This window comes from Leuresthes tenuis, unplaced genomic scaffold, assembly GCF_036924035.1.
Source record: "Leuresthes tenuis unplaced genomic scaffold, fLeuTen1.0.hap1 SCAF_1, whole genome shotgun sequence".
Taxonomy (NCBI): Eukaryota; Metazoa; Chordata; class Actinopteri; order Atheriniformes; family Atherinopsidae; genus Leuresthes; species Leuresthes tenuis.
In genome coordinates this window covers 8730345-8748754 of record NW_027325355.1, presented here as the reverse complement: position 1 = coordinate 8748754, position 18410 = coordinate 8730345, and the positions used below count along the sequence as shown (strand labels likewise).

General features: G+C 41.9%; 2 protein-coding genes and 1 long non-coding RNA gene across 4 annotated transcripts in view; 1 reads left to right on the top strand and 2 right to left on the bottom strand.

The window, feature by feature from the left end:
• Positions 1-10771, bottom strand: part of LOC140291873 (NLR family CARD domain-containing protein 3-like) — a 323587-nt gene extending 312816 nt beyond the window's left edge. Inside the window, exons 1-5 of one of the 2 annotated variants that reach the window (XM_072379447.1) lie at positions 9162-10771; positions 8439-8612; positions 7324-7485; positions 1816-1862; positions 1074-1689 (exon numbers count right to left, since the gene is read on the bottom strand). In XM_072379447.1, coding sequence (XP_072235548.1) covers positions 1151-1689; positions 1816-1862; positions 7324-7485; positions 8439-8612; positions 9162-10678 — 2439 coding nt within the window. In that variant the 5' untranslated portion in view covers positions 10679-10771 and the 3' untranslated portion in view covers positions 1074-1150. Of the gene's footprint in view, positions 1-1073; positions 1690-1815; positions 1863-7323; positions 7486-8438; positions 8613-9161 lie in introns of those variants that run through there. The other variant, XM_072379448.1, reaches the window with a different exon arrangement.
• Positions 1-18410, top strand: part of LOC140291438 (uncharacterized) — an 873052-nt gene that overhangs the window by 689255 nt on the left and 165387 nt on the right. The gene's annotated exons all lie outside the window — the stretch shown is intronic.
• LOC140292527 (uncharacterized) lies at positions 12485-18366 on the bottom strand. Its single transcript, XR_011912562.1, has 3 exons — positions 18085-18366; positions 12683-12787; positions 12485-12598 (listed from the first exon to the last, which is right to left on the bottom strand). It is a non-coding gene; the product is annotated as an uncharacterized lncRNA (long non-coding RNA).

Sequence of the window (18410 nt, the reverse complement as noted above, 5' to 3'; positions counted from 1 at the left end):
AGCTTAAAGACTATTCACACTTGGCAGGTCTGTACGGTCACACTGACACACCTCAGTCCAAACCATCTGTTTTCTTTGTCTAGAATGTGGACATTACTGTCCTCAAAAGAGTGTCCCTTCACCTTAAGATGGAGGTGAACTGCTAAGCCTTCAAACTGCACATCTGTATGTGTCAGATAAAAATATGATGACTCTACAGAAACGGACATTCAGGACCAGAGGGTGAAGAACTTAGAAGATGGGGACCTCACCCAACCAGAAAAGGATGTCGTACCTGATCCTGAACTTTGAATCCAGATGTTGTCAGTAAGAAATGTGGATTAGAACACGTAGAAAAACTGAACAAATGTTGTTGAAGCTGCTTCACAATGTGATGGAAATATTAATATATTCACAAATATATCAGGTGTGAGTGTTGAGATTAAAACAATATGTGATCTGTTCTGAAATAACTGCCTCATTAACAAGCTTCTGCTCTCAAACACACAGATCTGAGCGCAGAATATGATTTGTTGAATTCCTGGACATTTTCTGATCTTCCCATCAAATTGAAAATAATAAACACACTAAAACACACATTTCTTGTGTAAATTAAACTTGTCCTGAGAGAAGAGAAGAGCAGAATATTGAAAATACAGCCCCTAAAAAGACAAAGATCACACCAGCTTCTCAATGAGGAACATACATGTACATGTAACAGTTAAAGTCAGTTTCTGACCCATTTATTTTGCTTTTGATACATAATTCTTGTTCTGACGATCAACATATTTCATTCACAGCAAGTTGTGTCCCTCCACACATGTGCAACACTTTTAACAAAACCAATTCAACGTGGCATCAGAAAATAAACCGCGAGTGACACGACCAACAGGAAATGACATCATCAAGCCATGTGCTAACTAACACAATGAATAGAGCAAAACTAAGTCAGTAACGATGTGTAAAATGGAATTAATCCCACAGCACTTTACACTATGAAAGTATACGTAGATGTGCACAGAAAAGTGAACATCTGCACACAAGATGTCCTGGAAAGAAAGTGACTGAATCCATGAATCTGAAAAGGTGTTTCTGAGGGAAAGAGACAGACATGTACAGACTGAACTATCTGTTCAACCGTGATTCTCTGACAGGAGGAAACTCTTTATACTCAACACAGAGACACTGAGGAACCAGGTAACAACAGCCTAAATCCAGGATGCAGAGGTTCTTCAGTGAATGTGGTGTTGAAGGTGTGGAGGTGGATCAGTGTGTCAGAGGAGACTCTGTAGAAGGACAGAGTGCCAGCAGGACGGTCCACATGCACTGCTGCTCTGTTAGAGACAGAAGAGGAGGAGGAGGAGTAGGAGGAGGTGAGTGTTCTTCTGTTATTGTACCAGACAGAGTAACCTCCATCAGAGCAGCTCAGACACCAGGACTGATCATTCTGTCCAAACACACAGTCACTGCCTCCTCTCCTTCTGATTCCTCTGTAACTCACTGATATAGAAACTTCTCCTCTCCACTCGACCTCCCAGTAACAGCGACCAGTCAGAACATTTCTACACAGCAGCTGAGGACAGCCATCAAATCTGTCTGGATGATCAGGATATGACTGAACCTCCTCCACATCTGTCACCTTCCTGTTGTTGTCAGACAGTTTCAGGTTTCTGTTCATTGTGTTTGTGTCGATTGTGAGTTGACAGGAATCTGATGGAGAGAACAAACACAATCCAGCTGCAGTTATTGATCTATCATCTGTTCACTTTGATCAATGAGTGATGTGACAGTGTGAAGATGGTTGGATGTCATGAATCAGATGAAGAACACACTTACACTTCCTCAGACCTGGTGTCAACCATCGTTCTCCAGCAGGCTCCACCCTGAAAGGAGGAGGGGGGTCAGAGGTCAGAAAATGAGGAAAGAAAAGAAAGTGAAGAAAGAGAAGAACAATGGATGGAAGGAAATCTGTCTGAGCTCATTCTGAAGTTTGAAAGCACCACATGTTTTTTTATTATTATTTTTCATGATTCACATGTTCATCATCCTGACATTTCACCATTCTCATCCATTCATCTAAATGTTACAGCTGAATCCCACAGTCGTATATCTGAGATTATACAAATAGTACAAAGATGAAAAGGTCCTTCCACCATATTATAAGAAATAAAAACTAAATAAGAACTAAACTCTCTAACAACAAGAATGCTGGGGTGCCCCTTTATGATCCTACCAAACCTTTACAAGAGGTGTTTCAGGATTACCTGAGCCATCCCTAACTATAAGCTTTATCAAAAAGGAAAGTTTTAAACCCAATCTTAAAAGTGGAAAGGGTGTCTGCTTCCCGGACATTTACTGGCAGCTTATTCCACAAGAGAGGGGCCTGATAGCTGAAGGCTCTGCCTCCCATTCTACTTTTAGAAACTACAAGTAAACCTGCAGTTTGGGAAGTAATCCTGCAGTTTGGGGAGAAAGTTCAGTGAAAACAGTTTCAACAAATCTGTTGAACCTAGATAGCTCATGGACTCAGCCTCCAACCTCAAATTATACCTTTTCTTCACATTTTCTGAGGGACTGTAGTTAAACCTCGGTATTTGGGTTAGTGAAACTTTCATTTTATATCCAGAAAAGGATCCATATTCAAAAAGTGAAAACAACTGTCCAAGGGATTGTTCTGACAACTGTACCAGTGTGTCATCAGCAAGCAAGGAGATTTTTTTTCTTTCATACATGTCTTTAATGTCTTTATTCTGAATAATCCACTGACTCAGGGACTCAATAAAAATCACAAATAGAAGGGGGCTAATTGGACAGCCCTGCCTCATTTTAGTGAAAAGGGGGTTGAAACCAGTCCATTAATTTTAATTCTTGTCCTTGGATTGTTATAAAGAGCTTTTATTGTTGTGATGAAAGTATTGTGAAAACCAAAGACACAAAGAAGACCAATTGACACAATCCAAAGCTTTTTCTGCATCTAACCCCACTAATACAGCTTCCAAATGACTTTCTGTTATGTGGCTCATTACATGCAAGGACCGTCTAATGTTGTCCTGGGTTTGTTTGTGTTTATGTTTATGTATTTAGCAGACGCTTTTATCCAAAGCGACTTACAAATGAAGATATAACAAGCTATATAAAAAGCTAACAATAAACTACATAGAAGGAACCCACTAGTCCGACTCTGTCAGAGGTGACAGAGTAGAGAGAGAGTGCAGGCATAGAAGGAAGTGCAGAAAGATAAAGTGCAAAGATAGAGGGGGTAGGTAAGTACAAGGTAAGTGCTAGGATAGGAGATGCTCTCTGAAGAGCTGGGTTTTCAAGAGTTTCTTGAAGATAGACAGTTCTGTTCTGGTAGTGCTTGGTAGGTCATTCCACCATCGTGGGACGACACATGAAAAGAGTTTGGATTGTCTTAGGCGTGGTGTCGGCACTGCTAGGCGACAATCCTGCGACGAACAGAGGGACCGAGTTGTGACATAAGCCTTTGCAAAAGCATTCAAGTAGATGGGAGCCGTTCCATTAAGCACTTTGTAGGCTAACAGTGACTTGAATTTGATGCGGGCAGCTAAGGGTAGCCAGTGGAGTTCAATGAACAGAGGGGTGACGTGTGTTCTTTTAGGCTGATCGAAGACCAGATGTGCTGCCGCGTTCTGGACCATCTGTAGAGGTTTCATAGTACAGGCTGGGAGACCAGTTAGGAGAGCATTGCAGTAGTCAAGGCGGGAGATGACCATGGCCTGCATCAGGAGCTGGGTGGCATGTTGGGTTAGGTATGGTCTGATCTTTCTTATGTTTAGTCATGCAAAGCGGCATGAATGAGCAACTGAGGTAACGTGATCTTTGAAGGTTAGTTGGTCATCAATCATGACACCCAAGTTTCTAGCAACCTTTGATGGAGCAAGAGATAGGGATTCGGTTTGGATGCAGATGCTGTGGTGTATGGTTGGTTATCAGGTGGGAATGACAGATAGAGCTGGGTATCAGCAGCATAGCATTGGTATGAGAAGCCATGTGATCGAATGATCTGTCCCAGTGAGTTGGTGTATATGGCAAAGAGAAAAGGTCCCAGTACTGAGCCTTAGGGGACCCCTGTGGCGAGGTGGTGCGCTGCAGAAGTGTGACCAAGCCAGGATACTTTGAAAGACCGACCAGTGAGGTACGATTCAAACCAGGAGTGTGCTCTCCCTGCGATGCCCATGCTAGAGAGTATGGACAAAAGGATACTGTGGTTGACAGTGTCAAATGCAGCCGATAAGTCGAGCAGGATAAGTACAGAGGACTTAGCTGTCGCTCTGGCTTCTTTTAAGGCTTCTGTCCCAGCTAACAGAGCCGTTTTGGTGGAGTGTCCACTTTTAAACCCAGATTGGTTAGGGTCAAGGAGGTTGTTATGTGAGAGGTAATCGGTGACCTGATTAAAGACAGCCCTTTCAAGGATTTTAGACAGAAACAGGAGGAGAGAGACCGGCCGATAATTCTCCACATGAGTTGGAGGGAGGGAAGGTTTCTTGAGCAGCGGTGTAACCTGAGCTTGCTTGAATGTGGTAGGAAATGTGCCCGATGTCAGTAAAGCATTAATCACATGCGTGACTGCTGCAGTAACAGTAGGAGTAATGGATTGGAGAAGATTAGTAGGGACGGGGTCCAGCGGGCATGTAGTAGGATGGCTACATGTGAGAAATTTAGACACACTGCTCTGAGCGAGAGGGATAAAAGAGGGGTAAATTTGTCTCTGACAAACAAAACCCGTCTGATCAAGGCTAATGCTTTGTGGTAGCAGTCCTAATTACGGACAACGTCATTTCGTCTAGTCAAAACTTAATTTAAGGTGTCTTAAAAGGAACATGTAGATATTTTTGATGAAGGTGAATTAAAGATATCTGTAACTGGAATTATGAGTAGTTGTAATTCCCTTACAGATATCCATAATTCACGTAGCGGATATCCACAACTGAATTTTAGATAACAGCAATGACAAACCTCATATACATGGATGGCAAAAGTGATGTCATTTGTTGTAACAAGAACGTAGTTGTGGATATCTGAAATGTTCTTTTTGACTAGGCTAAACTGAATTACAGATATCTGCAACACATATCCAATCTGGCTATTAAATGTTAAAATGGCTTGCCATAGCGGCAACCATACTGGGCCCTTCAAGGTGCGGTGAGCTCTCTCCACTCACAGCTCAGAGGAGTCCTGGAGCTCCAGATCCTCATGTAGCAAGTGCTCCACATAGCATACCATCGATGTGGACGACTCCTCCACTCCCTCTTTAACTTTGTGTTTTCTGATGTGCTCCCTTCTGGAGCGGCCTGCAAATCTGTCAGCTTTGCATCCAGGTGTATCTGTAGTTTCAGCAGCTCCGTAACTGCTTCTTCAGCCAATTGTATCCAACTTTCGACCTTTTTTCAGCCTCTTCGATTCTCACGTTAGTTTTGTTGAATTCTTCTCGAATCACTTTCAGCTGTTGTCCTTCCCAAACTGCCACAGTTCTTTCAATATAAGGCCAAGGCCTGCTTCTTCCATCTGCTCCTTGCTGTGGTCCGACTGCATATCATTGTCCTCCATCACGCTGCTAATGTTAGCTGGGGACACCTGGCTAACTTCATCTCTCTCAAATAGCTCCGACTGCATTGACTTTTTCTGCTTTTGTTTAGGCATTCTCGATACCCACAATCCTAAATCTAACTGTACTCCAAGTTTTGGATGTATTCAGGTTGTTGTGGTCAACTTTTAACTCAAAATGTCGGCTGAAAGTTTTCCTATGCTGCCACTGCTGTGCTCTCCAAACTGCTATTATGAGCACCAAATGTTTTCTGCAGTCAGATTAAGGAGATGAAGTTTCTGTCTCTGAATTCAACTCTTCAAGTTTGGAAGAATTTTCACTTTAATTTTTCACTAATTTCTGAATCCAAATATGAGCTTTAAGAATTCTAATGAAATCACTTCAGTTTCTGACATCATGGTCTCTCCTGATGGTCACATTGTTTCTGCTGATTCCTCCTCTCAGTATGTTTCAGGGCAGCCAAACATCCAGATACTTTCTCAGACCCATTGGTCCATCTGAATGCTGCACAGCCAGCCAGGGGAAGACATTCATCTAGAAAAGTTAGATTAGAAACACTCCCCTCATTCCACCCTCCACACTGAACATTAAAGGCTCAGAATAAGATCAGAGGAGAATCTATAGTCATTGGAAGTATATCAGCTGCCAGGTGTTGTGGTTTTATTGATCAGAATCACTCATTTATTTCAGCCTGGTCAGTTTTCAGGAATCTGAAACACACTGAAAAGCCTACAGCCTCTTCCTCTCCTTCCCCCAGTGTCCCTCTCTTCCTATTTCTCTGGAATTCCTTGGATAGTGTTTATTGGATTGTCCTCCACCTTTATTTCTGTTTCTTCATCCCAGCCAGAGACAGGATGAAGAACAACCAAACACAGCTCCAGTTGAACTTTGGTCTACTTCGTTCTCATCTGGAAGGACGGTCAGAACCACAGAAGGCCAGAACTCTTCTGTGCAGAGCAGAGAGGATGTACACAGTCCAACAGCAACACTGTGGAGACACAGCTACACTTTCTAACACAATGTGATTCATTCTAACAGCTGCCTGAAAATGATCTGAAGAAATGTCCCTTCATATACCCACAGTTCTCCCTTCTGCCCAGCACGGACAAACTGCCCGCTCTGTTAGGAGAAATGAAGCAGAGCTGGACCAGACTTTGTCTCTGCTGTGGATGGCTTCAGAGAGCTGTGTGGAGAACCAAGGACTGGATCCGGTTCTGATTCTGTGCTTTTATAAGGGTACCAGCTGGTCCACATGTACACATTTCCAGATGTGCAGTGAACGTGGTTTTATAAATCTTTGTGCTAAGCTAGGCTAACATGTCCTGGACCCATCTCTGTATCTGATCCAGGGTCAGGGTCAGGGACTCCTCCTGTCTTTTGGTTCTCATAATACTATGTAGCAAGCAAAAGTGACTGTCTGAACTCGTCTTCCCAAAACATTAAATGTCCCTTTCCCATAACATTGTGTGGCCAGCAAACATAAACAATATAAATAGCAATAGTACCATTTTGTTTGGGAGACAACTCTGAGCCAGTTTCCTGACAGGTTGTGCAGACTTGTCTCTTTCTTGCAAGAAATAAATGTTTTGTGTTAATCGTATCCAGCGACTCTGAGCCTAATTTTGAGATAATTTTTCTGACACTCCTACATGTGTGATTGTTCATGTAACACTCAGCAGAAAGCAAAAACACAGGGCTGAGTGCAGGACAGAGAACGTGTTTCCAGCTCTTCCTCCTCTATCAGACATTGTGTGTGGCTGCAGCAGGCCTCTCCATACCTGAGTTTGTGTGGATCCTTCAGTGCAGCCGTCAGCAGCTTCACTCCTGAGTCTCCTGGATGGTTGTAGCTCAGGTCCAGCTCTGTCAGATGGGAGGGGTTGGAGGTCACAGCTAAGGCCAGAGAAGCACAGCCTTCCTCTGTGATCAGACAGCCTGACAGGCTGCAGACACACAAAACAACACAGAAACTCTGAGAGAACTGCTCTGAAACTGAAGCTGAATGTCATCAAATGTTGACCTGATGATGGAACTGAATAAAAGTCAGAGAATCATCAACTACTGTAACTGGTCCCTCTGAGGACGACATGAAACAAATTACATCACAATCTATGAGATGTTGAGAACTGTTCACAGGCAGAGAAGCAGAATCCAGTTACTGGCTGAAGTCTGTCTGACGCTGCAACTCTGTGGACTGAGTGAGAAACATCTCATAGTTGGAGATTTCCCAACAGAGCACTTTGCTCTCAGACTGCAGGTTTACTTGTGGTTCCCAGAGTTTCTAAAAGTAGAATGGCAGGCAGAGCCTTCAGGTATCAGGCCCCTCTCTGTGGAACCAGCTGCCAGTTTGGCTTCAGGAAGCAGAAACCCTCTCTACCTTTAAGATTAGGCTTACAACTTTCCTTTTTGATAAAGCTTATAGTTAGGGATGGCTCAGGTGACCCTGAAACATCCCATAGTGATGTTATAGGCCCAGACTGCTGGGGAGCTCCCATGATGCACCTCTCCTCCTTCTGCTCTCTTTACTCTCCATGTTCATATGACATCATTGTTGTCATTAACTTGTGTTTCTCTTCCTCAGCAGGTATCTCTGGCCTGGTGTTATGGTGGTTTGATGCTCACATTTAGGGTAAAAACAGCTCATATTTCTGTAAAGTAGTTTACTTTGGGTATGTGATGGATCTGTGTTTTAGGACAAATCTACAGGAATGGAAAGGAGTCAGAGTAAAAGAGCACTTTGGCATTTCTTTAAACTGTGTGTGTTATATTTCATTATCTTCATAATCAGAGTTATTTAAGCCAGATAATCAAAAGGCAGAACAGATCAACCTGTTTCATTGATCAAGGTACCTGGAAGCTGTTATTTTTCTCATCTGAAAAGTTCATGAATCCTTACCTGAGTGTTTCCAGTCTGCAGTTTGGACTCTTCAGTCCAGTAGAAAGCTGCTTCACTCCTGAATCCTGCAGGTTGTTGTTACTCAGGTCCAGTTCTGTCAGACTGGAGGACTGGGAGCTGAGAGCTGAGGACAGAGCTGCACATCCTTCATCTGAGAGGTTACAGCTACTCAGTCTGAGGAGGAAATTAGATGAAAGGAAACAACTTAATCCATTAATTAAACTACAATCGTATTTGATTAGTGGAAGAGTTATGTTTCCCATTTTGTTTCTGTTTATTTGTCCATGGATATAAAGTATTTAAATAAAATAAAAGAAGCTAAACATGTTTTTTTAGAGTTTCTCATGTTCAAACACAACAAAACAGACAGTAAAACTAAATTTACATCTGTCTAATTCACATTGATTGTTTGAGTTAGTTCAGTCAGATAACTAACTAATGAGATGGGAGCAAATAAATAAATAAATTAATCAATTGAAATAATTAATTCTACAATTAATAAATAACTGTCACCATGTTCTTCCTCAGAGGAACTGCTGAGTTTCTATTTCCAACAAAGTATCATCTCACATCACTTGTAAGATGATATTTTGTTGTGAACTGACACTTTATAAATAAACTGAAGTTAATTTGAAACTGAGTTTAACGCTGATTCTGCTGTTTTTCTCCAGTTAATTAGTAAAAGATGTATTTAAAAAGAAATCTATCTATGTTTGTACTTACAGAGCTTTGTTGGAGGCTTTGACCACTGGCAGCAGCCTCAGAAGAGCCTCCTCTGAAGCAGAGTATTTCTTCAGGTCAAACACATCCAGATCTTTTTCTGATGACAGTAAGATGAAGACCAGAGCTGACCACTGAGCAGGAGACAGTTCATCTGTGGAGAGACTTCCTGAACTCAGGGACTGTTGGATCTGCTCCACTAGAGAACGATCATTCAGTTCATTCAGACAGTGGAACAGATTGATGCTTCTCTCTGCAGACAGACTCTCACTGATCTTCTTCTTGATGTAATCGACTGTTTCCTGATTGGTCTGTGAGCTACTTCCTGTCTGTGTCAGCAGGCCTCGTAGGAGACTCTGATTGGTCTGCAGGGAAAGACCCAGGAGGAAGCGGAGGAACAGGTCCAGGTGTCCGTTTGGACTCTGTAAGGCCTTGTTCACAGCACTCTGATGGAGCTTTATTAGTTTTGGTTTCTTAAAAAATGAAGGCCTCTTGGATCGTTTATCTTCTCCCATCAGGTTGACTCCAGAGTTGATGAAGGTCAGATGGACATGAAGAGCAGCCAGAAACTCCTGAACACTCAGATGGATGAAGCAGAACACCTTCTCCTGGTACAGCCCTCTCTCCTCTATAAAGATCTGTGTGAACACTCCTGAGTACACTGAGGCTGCTGAGATATCGATGCCACACTCTGTCAGGTCTGATTCATAGAAGATCAGGTTTCCTTTCTGCAGCTGCTCAAAAGCCAGTTTTCCCAGAGACTCAATCATCTTCCTGCTCTCTGGACTCCAGTGTGGATCTGTCTCAGCTCCTCCATCATACTTGACCTTCTTCACTTTGGCCTGAACCACCAGGAAGTGTATGTACATCTCAGTCAGGGTCTTGGGCAGCTCTCCTCCCTCTCTGGTTTTCAACACATCCTCCAGAACTGTAGCAGTGATCCAGCAGAAGACTGGGATGTGGCACATGATGTGGAGGCTTCGTGATGTCTGGATGTGGGAGATGATCCTGCTGGCCTGCTTCTTATCTCTGAATCTCTTCCTGAAGTACTCCTCCTTCTGTGGGTCAGTGAACCCTCTGACCTCTGTCACCATGCCAACACAGTCAGGAGGGATCTGATTGGCTGCTGCAGGTCGTGTGGTTATCCAGAGGCGAGCAGAGGGAAGCAGTTTCCCCCTGATGAGGTTTGTCAGCAGCACATCCACTGAGGTGGACTCTGTAACATCAGTCAGGGGCTCCTTGTTGTGGAAGTCCAGAGGAAGTCGACACTCATCCAGACCGTCAAAGATGAACACAACCTGGAACTCTTCAAAGCTCCAGATTCCTGCTTCTTTGGTTTCAGTAAAGAAGTGATGAACAAGTTCCACCAAGCTGAACTTTTTCTCTTTCAGCACATTCAGCTCTTTGAAAGTGAATGGAAACATGAACTGGATGTCCTGGTTGGCTTTGCCTTCAGCCCAGTCCAGAGTGAACTTCTGTGTTAAGACTGTTTTCCCAATGCCAGCCACTCCCTTTGTCATCACTGTTCTGATTGGTTCATCTCTTCCAGGTGGGAGTTTAAAGATGTCTTCTTGTCTGATGGTTGTTTCTGCTCTGTCTGCTTTCCTGGATGCTGTTTCAATGTGTCTGATCTCATGTTCATCATTGACCTCTCCAGTCCCTCCCTTTGTGATGTAGAGCTCTGTGTAGATCTGATTCAGAAGGGTTGGGTTTCCTGCTTTAGAAATCCCCTCAAACACACACTGGAACTTCTTCTTCAGAGCAGATTTATGTTGTAAAACTGGGTCAGAAAGTTCTAAATAAACACAACAAATAAGATCAGTCAATACAATACACAGAAAATCTTCAAACTTTTAATTTCTCTGAGAATGAGTATTTGAACATGTGTTGTTCTGTGTGTTGAGACATCAGTAAATGTGTCATTTATCCAGCAGGTTAAATCTTTAGAGAAATCCTCTTACTGCTCTGCAGACGGTCAGCCAGCTCCTCCTGCTTCATTCTCCTCAGGAAGTGAACTGTGATCTTCACTAATGCCTCTCTGCTGCTCCTCTGCTCTTCATCCTCATCCTCCCTCTGACTCTCTAAGCATTCTGGGTAATCTGCACTCAGAACCTTCTGGATCTTCTTCAGCTCCTCCTTCACAAAAGTGACCATGTTGTCCTCCAGCAGCTGGAACAGAATACTATATGAATGAGCCAATCAGACTGAAATCATGGAGCCAAACATCAGATCCATGTTGGACACACTGACAATCCACTGGTCTACAAAGTGCAGCATGGAGATGACTGTGAACAGAATAGATGGAAAAGTAGTTGTTGTACATGTACAGACCATAAATATGGAGTCCAGCTGTGTTTGATGCTGCTGGGCAGACTGACCACTGGGAACCTCTGAGCTCTGCTGGTCCACTCTGTGGAGGAATCATGAAGAATGAGCTCACATTCTGTCTGTCCACACAGAGACAAACACATGGTAATGCTCCATGAAGTGATGTGTGGATGTGAACAGTGAATCAGAGGACTCCCTGCAGTGGGAAAGCTTTACTAGTCCTGCTGATCCCACTGAGAATCAACAGCTCAGTCTGCAGCTGCTTGGAGCTTTCAGCTCACTTTGGTTGGGTCCAACAGCTCTCAGCAACCCCTTCAGAAAGCTTTCCCTCCCTGCTGAAGTGCCCTGGAGCAAGGAAGCCAGAGCCAGTGTGTGCTTGGATCAGACTGGTTGTACTGGGCAGCTCCCAGTGTGAAGGCTTCAGACGATGACTGCACAACATCATTTGATGATTATTTCCCAAATACAGGAGACAAAATGTCATTGTAGACATGTCAGCTTCAAACTAAATCAAGGAGCAGCATCCCAGTTATTATCTGGGAGGGTCGTAAAGAACTCTTGAGGAGCTCAGAACCCCAGATTTGCTTTTTCTACATTTATGTTTCACCACCAGATCAGAGGAGGAAACATCTTCCCCGAAAGCGATGACTTTCATTTGATCTTTAATTTATAAGTTAAATGTATCTCTACTTAGTTTCTATTCATAATCTTAAAGTGAACCTCCTGGTGATCTCCCACCTATTCCTTCTTCATTCCTGCTTTCAGTGTTCTGATGTTCATCACACACCACCCTTCTGAAATAGATCTTCCACAGTAATACCATGACACTGAGTTACGTTTCTAGCTCCTCATAAATGTACATTTATGTTCCTCTGTGTGTTGGGTGTTTCTCATAGTTCCCTCAGACTTGATCTATGAAGGTACGATCATTAATACGATAATTAATGGACTCTTTCCTCCTTCAACATGGACACTGTCACACATTTACACACAAGGATGGATGTTGGTCTGATTTGAAGTCATAATAACGACCCATTGACCAGTCGCTCTTAAAGGACACACAGCTGGGTTCAGGTTCTTGTTCTGGTTCAGGTTCGGGTTCTGGTTGGTTCCTGTGAATAAAGGGGGTTTGGTGATGTGAGTGCTGAGCTCTGACATGGAGAAGAGTCATGGACAGTTAGAGATGGTCATCTCACCTCTGAGCTTTGCTCTGGCTCTCATGTTCCCCACACAGAGTGGTTTTAGTGTCCTCACACTGCTCCATGCTGCTGAATTCACATCAGCTCACACACACTTTCTACCTTCATCTGCAGAGGAAACACAAATCATTCATCTGCACATCAACTCAAATCCTCCTCTCCATCATTTGGGCTGTAAAAAGATCAGCTGCTGTACCTCCATCAGTCCACTAGATGGAGGCATGGAGCTACCACCCAGCACACTCATGATGATGATGGACCATTACGTACATTTACTGACATGAAACAGGACGGAGATCAACTGATTTAACGTCTGAACCAGAAACGGACTAATATGCTGTTAATAACAGAACCTTCTACCCTGGGAAGGTTCCATCTTTGTCTGTAGGTTCCATCTTGTGTTTGAAAGTACAAATAAAAAGTCTGATAAAAACTTGAATGAAACGTTTTAACTTTTAGTTGAATTCAACAAACAAAAAGAAACAAAGATGAGAAAGGAAGCAGCAGGAAGCTGCTGTGTCTGACTGTAATGGAGGAGCTGACGGTTTCATTCTATGAAGATCAGTTCTTCATGTAGAAAACAAACATCATCAGCTGATCATCGTGTTGTTTGATTCCAGTTCATCAATAATCTGATAATCATGCAGATTTGTCTTAAAACTCAGAAGGGATCAAAGTTTGTTCTGAAATAAGAAGTGAACATGTTCCCCAAACATTAAAGAGCAGAAACAAACAACTTACAGGTTACAGGAAACCGTTCTGTTGTCATCAGAGAGTCAAAGCAGATGAGGCTGGAATGCAGCATCAATCAGATCCGGCCTCTCCCAGAACATAACATAACTGTGGTAAAGTCATCCTCAGCTCAAACAACTTTTCCAGCTCGTGAATTTGATTAACTGAGGATTTACAAGTGAAAATGTTTTTAAAAGTTTATCTTCAGCTGAACAGCAGCAACAAGTCTCTGAAGGTCACAATAACTTTCTATGATGCCTTAACAAGCATTTCTGTGAAGAGATGCAGAGCAATAAAAGATTCACTGATCTCCTCTGAAATGGAAGAAATGTAAAGTTGAAACATGAAAATTGTTGAGGAAAGCTAAAATTCTTTAAGTAGAGTGAATATAGTTTATTGCTTCCAACACATGAAGTTACAGAACCAGACAAACACTGAGAAACTGAGCCAGATGCTGTGCTAACAGCCAGAATTCAGCACACTGCGGGCTGGGCTTACAGTGGATGCTCTTTGCTCAGGTAAAAGCTACAAATCCTAGAAAAGCTCAGATAAAGTTCTGCAGTGACTGTATCTGCCAATCAACAAGCCAGTGTTGTTCTGAAATATGATTCTTTGCTAAGTCTGACCCTCTTTGGTCTGTAGTTAACCTATTACAGCACTGTCAGATGCATTCAGCTGGACTTCTGCTCAGTGGGTGTTATAGGGGGATAAATCCTTCACAAAGACTTTCCACAATCTTAGAATCTGTTAAAAAATTAACTTTCCATCTGCTTTTTTAAACTTACAGTGGACAGGCGTTTAGAAATGGACTGAAACGTGGTTTTAGAGACCATTCTTACAGTGGATGCATAAAGATTGTCCCTGAAGGTTAGTATGCAGGGTTCCTGCTCAGAAAAGAGCCAAAATCAGAAACAAATGATCTAAAATCCAAAGCAGCTCGACGTCGGTTTCATGTCCTCTGCTGCAGAAAGACTGTGGACATAAAACTCTGAAACTAAACTCATTGCTAATCCTTCAGGTTTACTGAGAAAACACAAAGCCAGGTTCTCCAAATCCTTCCCATCTTTTCAAGAATTTAAAACTGAAATCAACTCTTTAAATGAATATAGGAATATTAGGAAATGGTCTCTTAATGCCAATATTGTGTAAGAACTTGTGAAAGAAATATGATTTATTGTCTAATTCTTTTCATTATTAATGAAATGCATGCATGTAACAGTCCCTTGTTGTTATGTTATGTTTATGCATTTAGCAGACGCTTTTATCCAAAGCGACTTACAGATAGGGTAAGGGGGTCTTGCCTAAGGACCCCTACTGGGGGTTGTAGAATCTGTCAGCTAATCTATAAATGATCATATATATGATTTGGTGCCTGTTTTCAATACTTCGCTTTGTTAATGAAAAACATTTTTATTGTAACATTGGTTTTAATTACACCATGATGATGACCAATATGTTACATTATCTATTTTATATTTTTATTATTTATTTCAGTAAAATGTATCAATGTGTTTAACTGATGACAGGGTGTGACTTTGTTTCAATCATTTTGGTTATAACTTATAAATGAAAGAGCAAATGAAACTCGTCGCCTTCGGAGAAGATGTTTCCTCCTCTGATCTGGTGGTGTAACATCAATGTAGAAAAATAAATTCTGGGGTTCTGAGCTCCTCAAGAGTTCCTTTACAACCCTCACAGATAATAACTGGGATGCTGCTCCATGTTTTAGTTTGAAGCTGACATGTAACAACAACTCAGTGTTTAAACCTGGGTCATCTTTATAGTCTGCTGCTGCTCTTATTCCACATATTGTTCTCACTCAGTAACACAAAAAGTAACACATGTTGTGCACGGCACTGGTCCCACAGTTACAGTTTCACAGTTACAGTTTTACAGTTACAGTTTCACAGTTACAGTTTCACAGTTACAGTTTTACAGTTACAGCAGTGAATCAACAGAAAGGACGATGCGGTAGATTGTGTCTGTTTCTGCTTGAACTAAGCTGCCAACAGCAGATATTATTGTCAAACATTAAAAATAGTTTCCGTTACCTTCAGACGGAGAATTTCACGGAGCAAATAATCTGCGTCACAAAAAGATGGAAGTTTAGTGGAAAGAGAAACTAAACTCTGAAAGACACACCCAGAGAGGCGTTTTGTCTGAAATTAACATCCTAAATAGTTCAGTTTAACTATGGAGGAGAAATGTTAACATCTAAATGATTGATGGACTTTACACAGCCCGGCATCACTGTGAAACTGTTCAACTGTAAAACAAATACCAAGAAAACTGATCTTTTCCTGATAAGTTCAGGAAACTTTAGTGATATTAAGTAACTTCCCTCAAACAGATCGGTCAACATGTGTCGTAGTGAAGTTACTGCATAAAGTCTCATATCATATTCAAAGTTTACTTTCATAAACTAAAAAGAGGTTGAGAAACAGTAAATACAAAGTCATTATAGATTCACTTGCTGTGTCACCAAAGATATATTGTCTGTCAACAACCTCCTTGATTCTCTTACCATCAGCTGATTTAAATGTTAATCTTTCATCCATCACAAACAAACAGGATGGAAAATACAGGCTGAATCCAGACAAACAGGTTCATTGCAGACCTGTAGAAGCATCTTTTGTCACTCTGTATGTTTTTTTTTCCATCAGGTCACTCTGTGGGTTTGTCTTTTCATTGTAAGTTTTACTTTTACAGTGATTTCACAGATTCAGCCTCCTGCTGTCCTTATAATGTGAGTATTGATGTTTATTATAACAGTTACTGAATAGGCACAAATATGGAGGAAATTATTTGAGTGTTTTTACAGACAACCCTTGCTTTATTTAGGAATACATTTTCTAAAGGAAAATGATTTCCTGGTGCAGGAGCTACTGATACTGCAGCCTCTCTGTGAGCCTCTCTGTGAGCTGTTGCCCTTCAGGAAGAATTCATGTAAATGTTCTTGTGTCATAACTGAAGGTAACTTAGTGGCCAATATAGATACATCCCAGGTCCCCAAAGAACGATGAAACAGTTTGATCAGAAGGTGAACACAATGATATTTCATGGATAAAATACTCAAATTTCATATCATTTTTGGATTTCCAGTCATAACATCAGTGAGTCCTTTAAAACAGATGCCTGTGTTTTCTTTAACTCCACATTGTTCTGAGACTGAGTCAGAGGAGGAGGAGTCTGACAGCTTCTGATGCTTCATCTCCTCTTTCAAACCCTCCATCTTATTGTCTCAGATTACAGACATGTTTCCCTCTCTGAAGGCAACCATCAGTGGTGGTTCTGGGTCCTCTTCTTCTTATTTCCTTCTTTTCCTGAACTGGGCACCTGATGACTTTCTTGACCTTTTATAGTCCATCCTTCATTGAACACGCACTTGACTTGCTCTGTGAAAAGCCTCTGACGTAATCTGCGTCTGTCTTCTTCTTCTGCATGATGCGCTGTATGGTTTCAGCTTGTTACATATTGTTGGAACTAGAAAAACCCAAACGGTCAAATCTGTATATTCAGCTATAAAAATAACTGAATACTTTTTTTTTTCTTCCTCTCGTGCGCCCTTTCACAGATTGCGCCCTGGGTTGATTTCCCACTTTGATCATAGCAAAAACCGCCCCTGGCAAGCATCCAAGTTACCAGGTAGCTGTTACCCTAACAGTGCCTGTGGGCAGCTGCTCATGTGGAACGTCCTGTAGTGCACTGCGTCGGCTGCATTCCTGGCTGTGTCAAACAATGTCAATTGAAAAAGACGAGCTTCAGCCTCTGAGTCACAGCAGAGTGATAGAGCCATGTGCCAGCCTTTAAAAACAGACGGCATTCTTTTCTTCCATCAACCAAGTAACTCGCAATTGGAGCCATTTTTTTTCTTGTTAATGCTGTAAATATGCTGTTACTGTGCAAACCTATGATAGTTGTTGTACTGTATTTAAAAAAAAACAGACTGAAATAATAATAATGAAAAGTTTCTCAGCCTGATAGCTGTTTGTGAAGTTTTGTGCTCGTGCGCTACGTTCACTCACATCCTGTGCATCTCTGGGGGCTAAGCCCCCCCTGTCCTTAAGACCTAGTGACGCCCCTGACATCAACTCAAATCCTCCTTCCTTTTAAGGGTTAACATGTTGCTGAATAACTTTTATCTTTTGTAGGATCTACTCTTTCATTCTCAACCATTCTAAGAATTTGGTTAGATTTTCATCAGCAGGAGCAGCTCTTTACAGAGTTTTTATGAATGCAGTCCCTGATCTTTAACATCTCCTCTAAACTGACTTTTAGACACTTCAGAGTTTCTTCTCCTGCTGACACCTTAAAAACAGCAGCATCTGTACTGTGGATGTAATGAATAAATATCAACAACAGAAACTAAAGGATTATTTAAAGAATGATTTCAGTCTGAATGTGAAGAAATGTGACTGGAAGTCAGACTTCCCACACTGCAGGTTCTGATTGGTCCAACTGGATCCTGCAGCACAATGCAGGAAGTGAAAAGACTGAACCACAATGAACACTAAACACCTTCATACATACACTGCATCACAGCTTCATAACGGAAGGTCTGACAGGAAGCTGCTCTTTCTGACTTTAAAGGTGGAGACGACACTTTGATTCCAGGAACTAAAAACATGAAGCAGTTTGTTTGAGAAGGAAACAAACAAACAAAAAACCATCAGCTGATCATCATGTTGATTGATTCCAGTTAATCAATAATCTGATAATCATCTATATTTGTTTTCAAACACAAACTGATCAAAGTTTGCTCTGAAATAAGAAGTGAACATGTTCTCCAACATTACAGAGCAGAAACAAACAGGAAAGTCTGAACTTACAGATTGTTCAGAGCTGAAGAAGAAGAAGAGTCTCCGCTCGACAGACTGAGACACAGGTGAGCTGCTTCCTGGAACCAGTCAGAGCAGAGTCCACCTGTGATGGAGGCAGGACTGATATAAGCTGTCTGACCAGTGGAGCTAAAACACATCTCCAAGTTACTGAA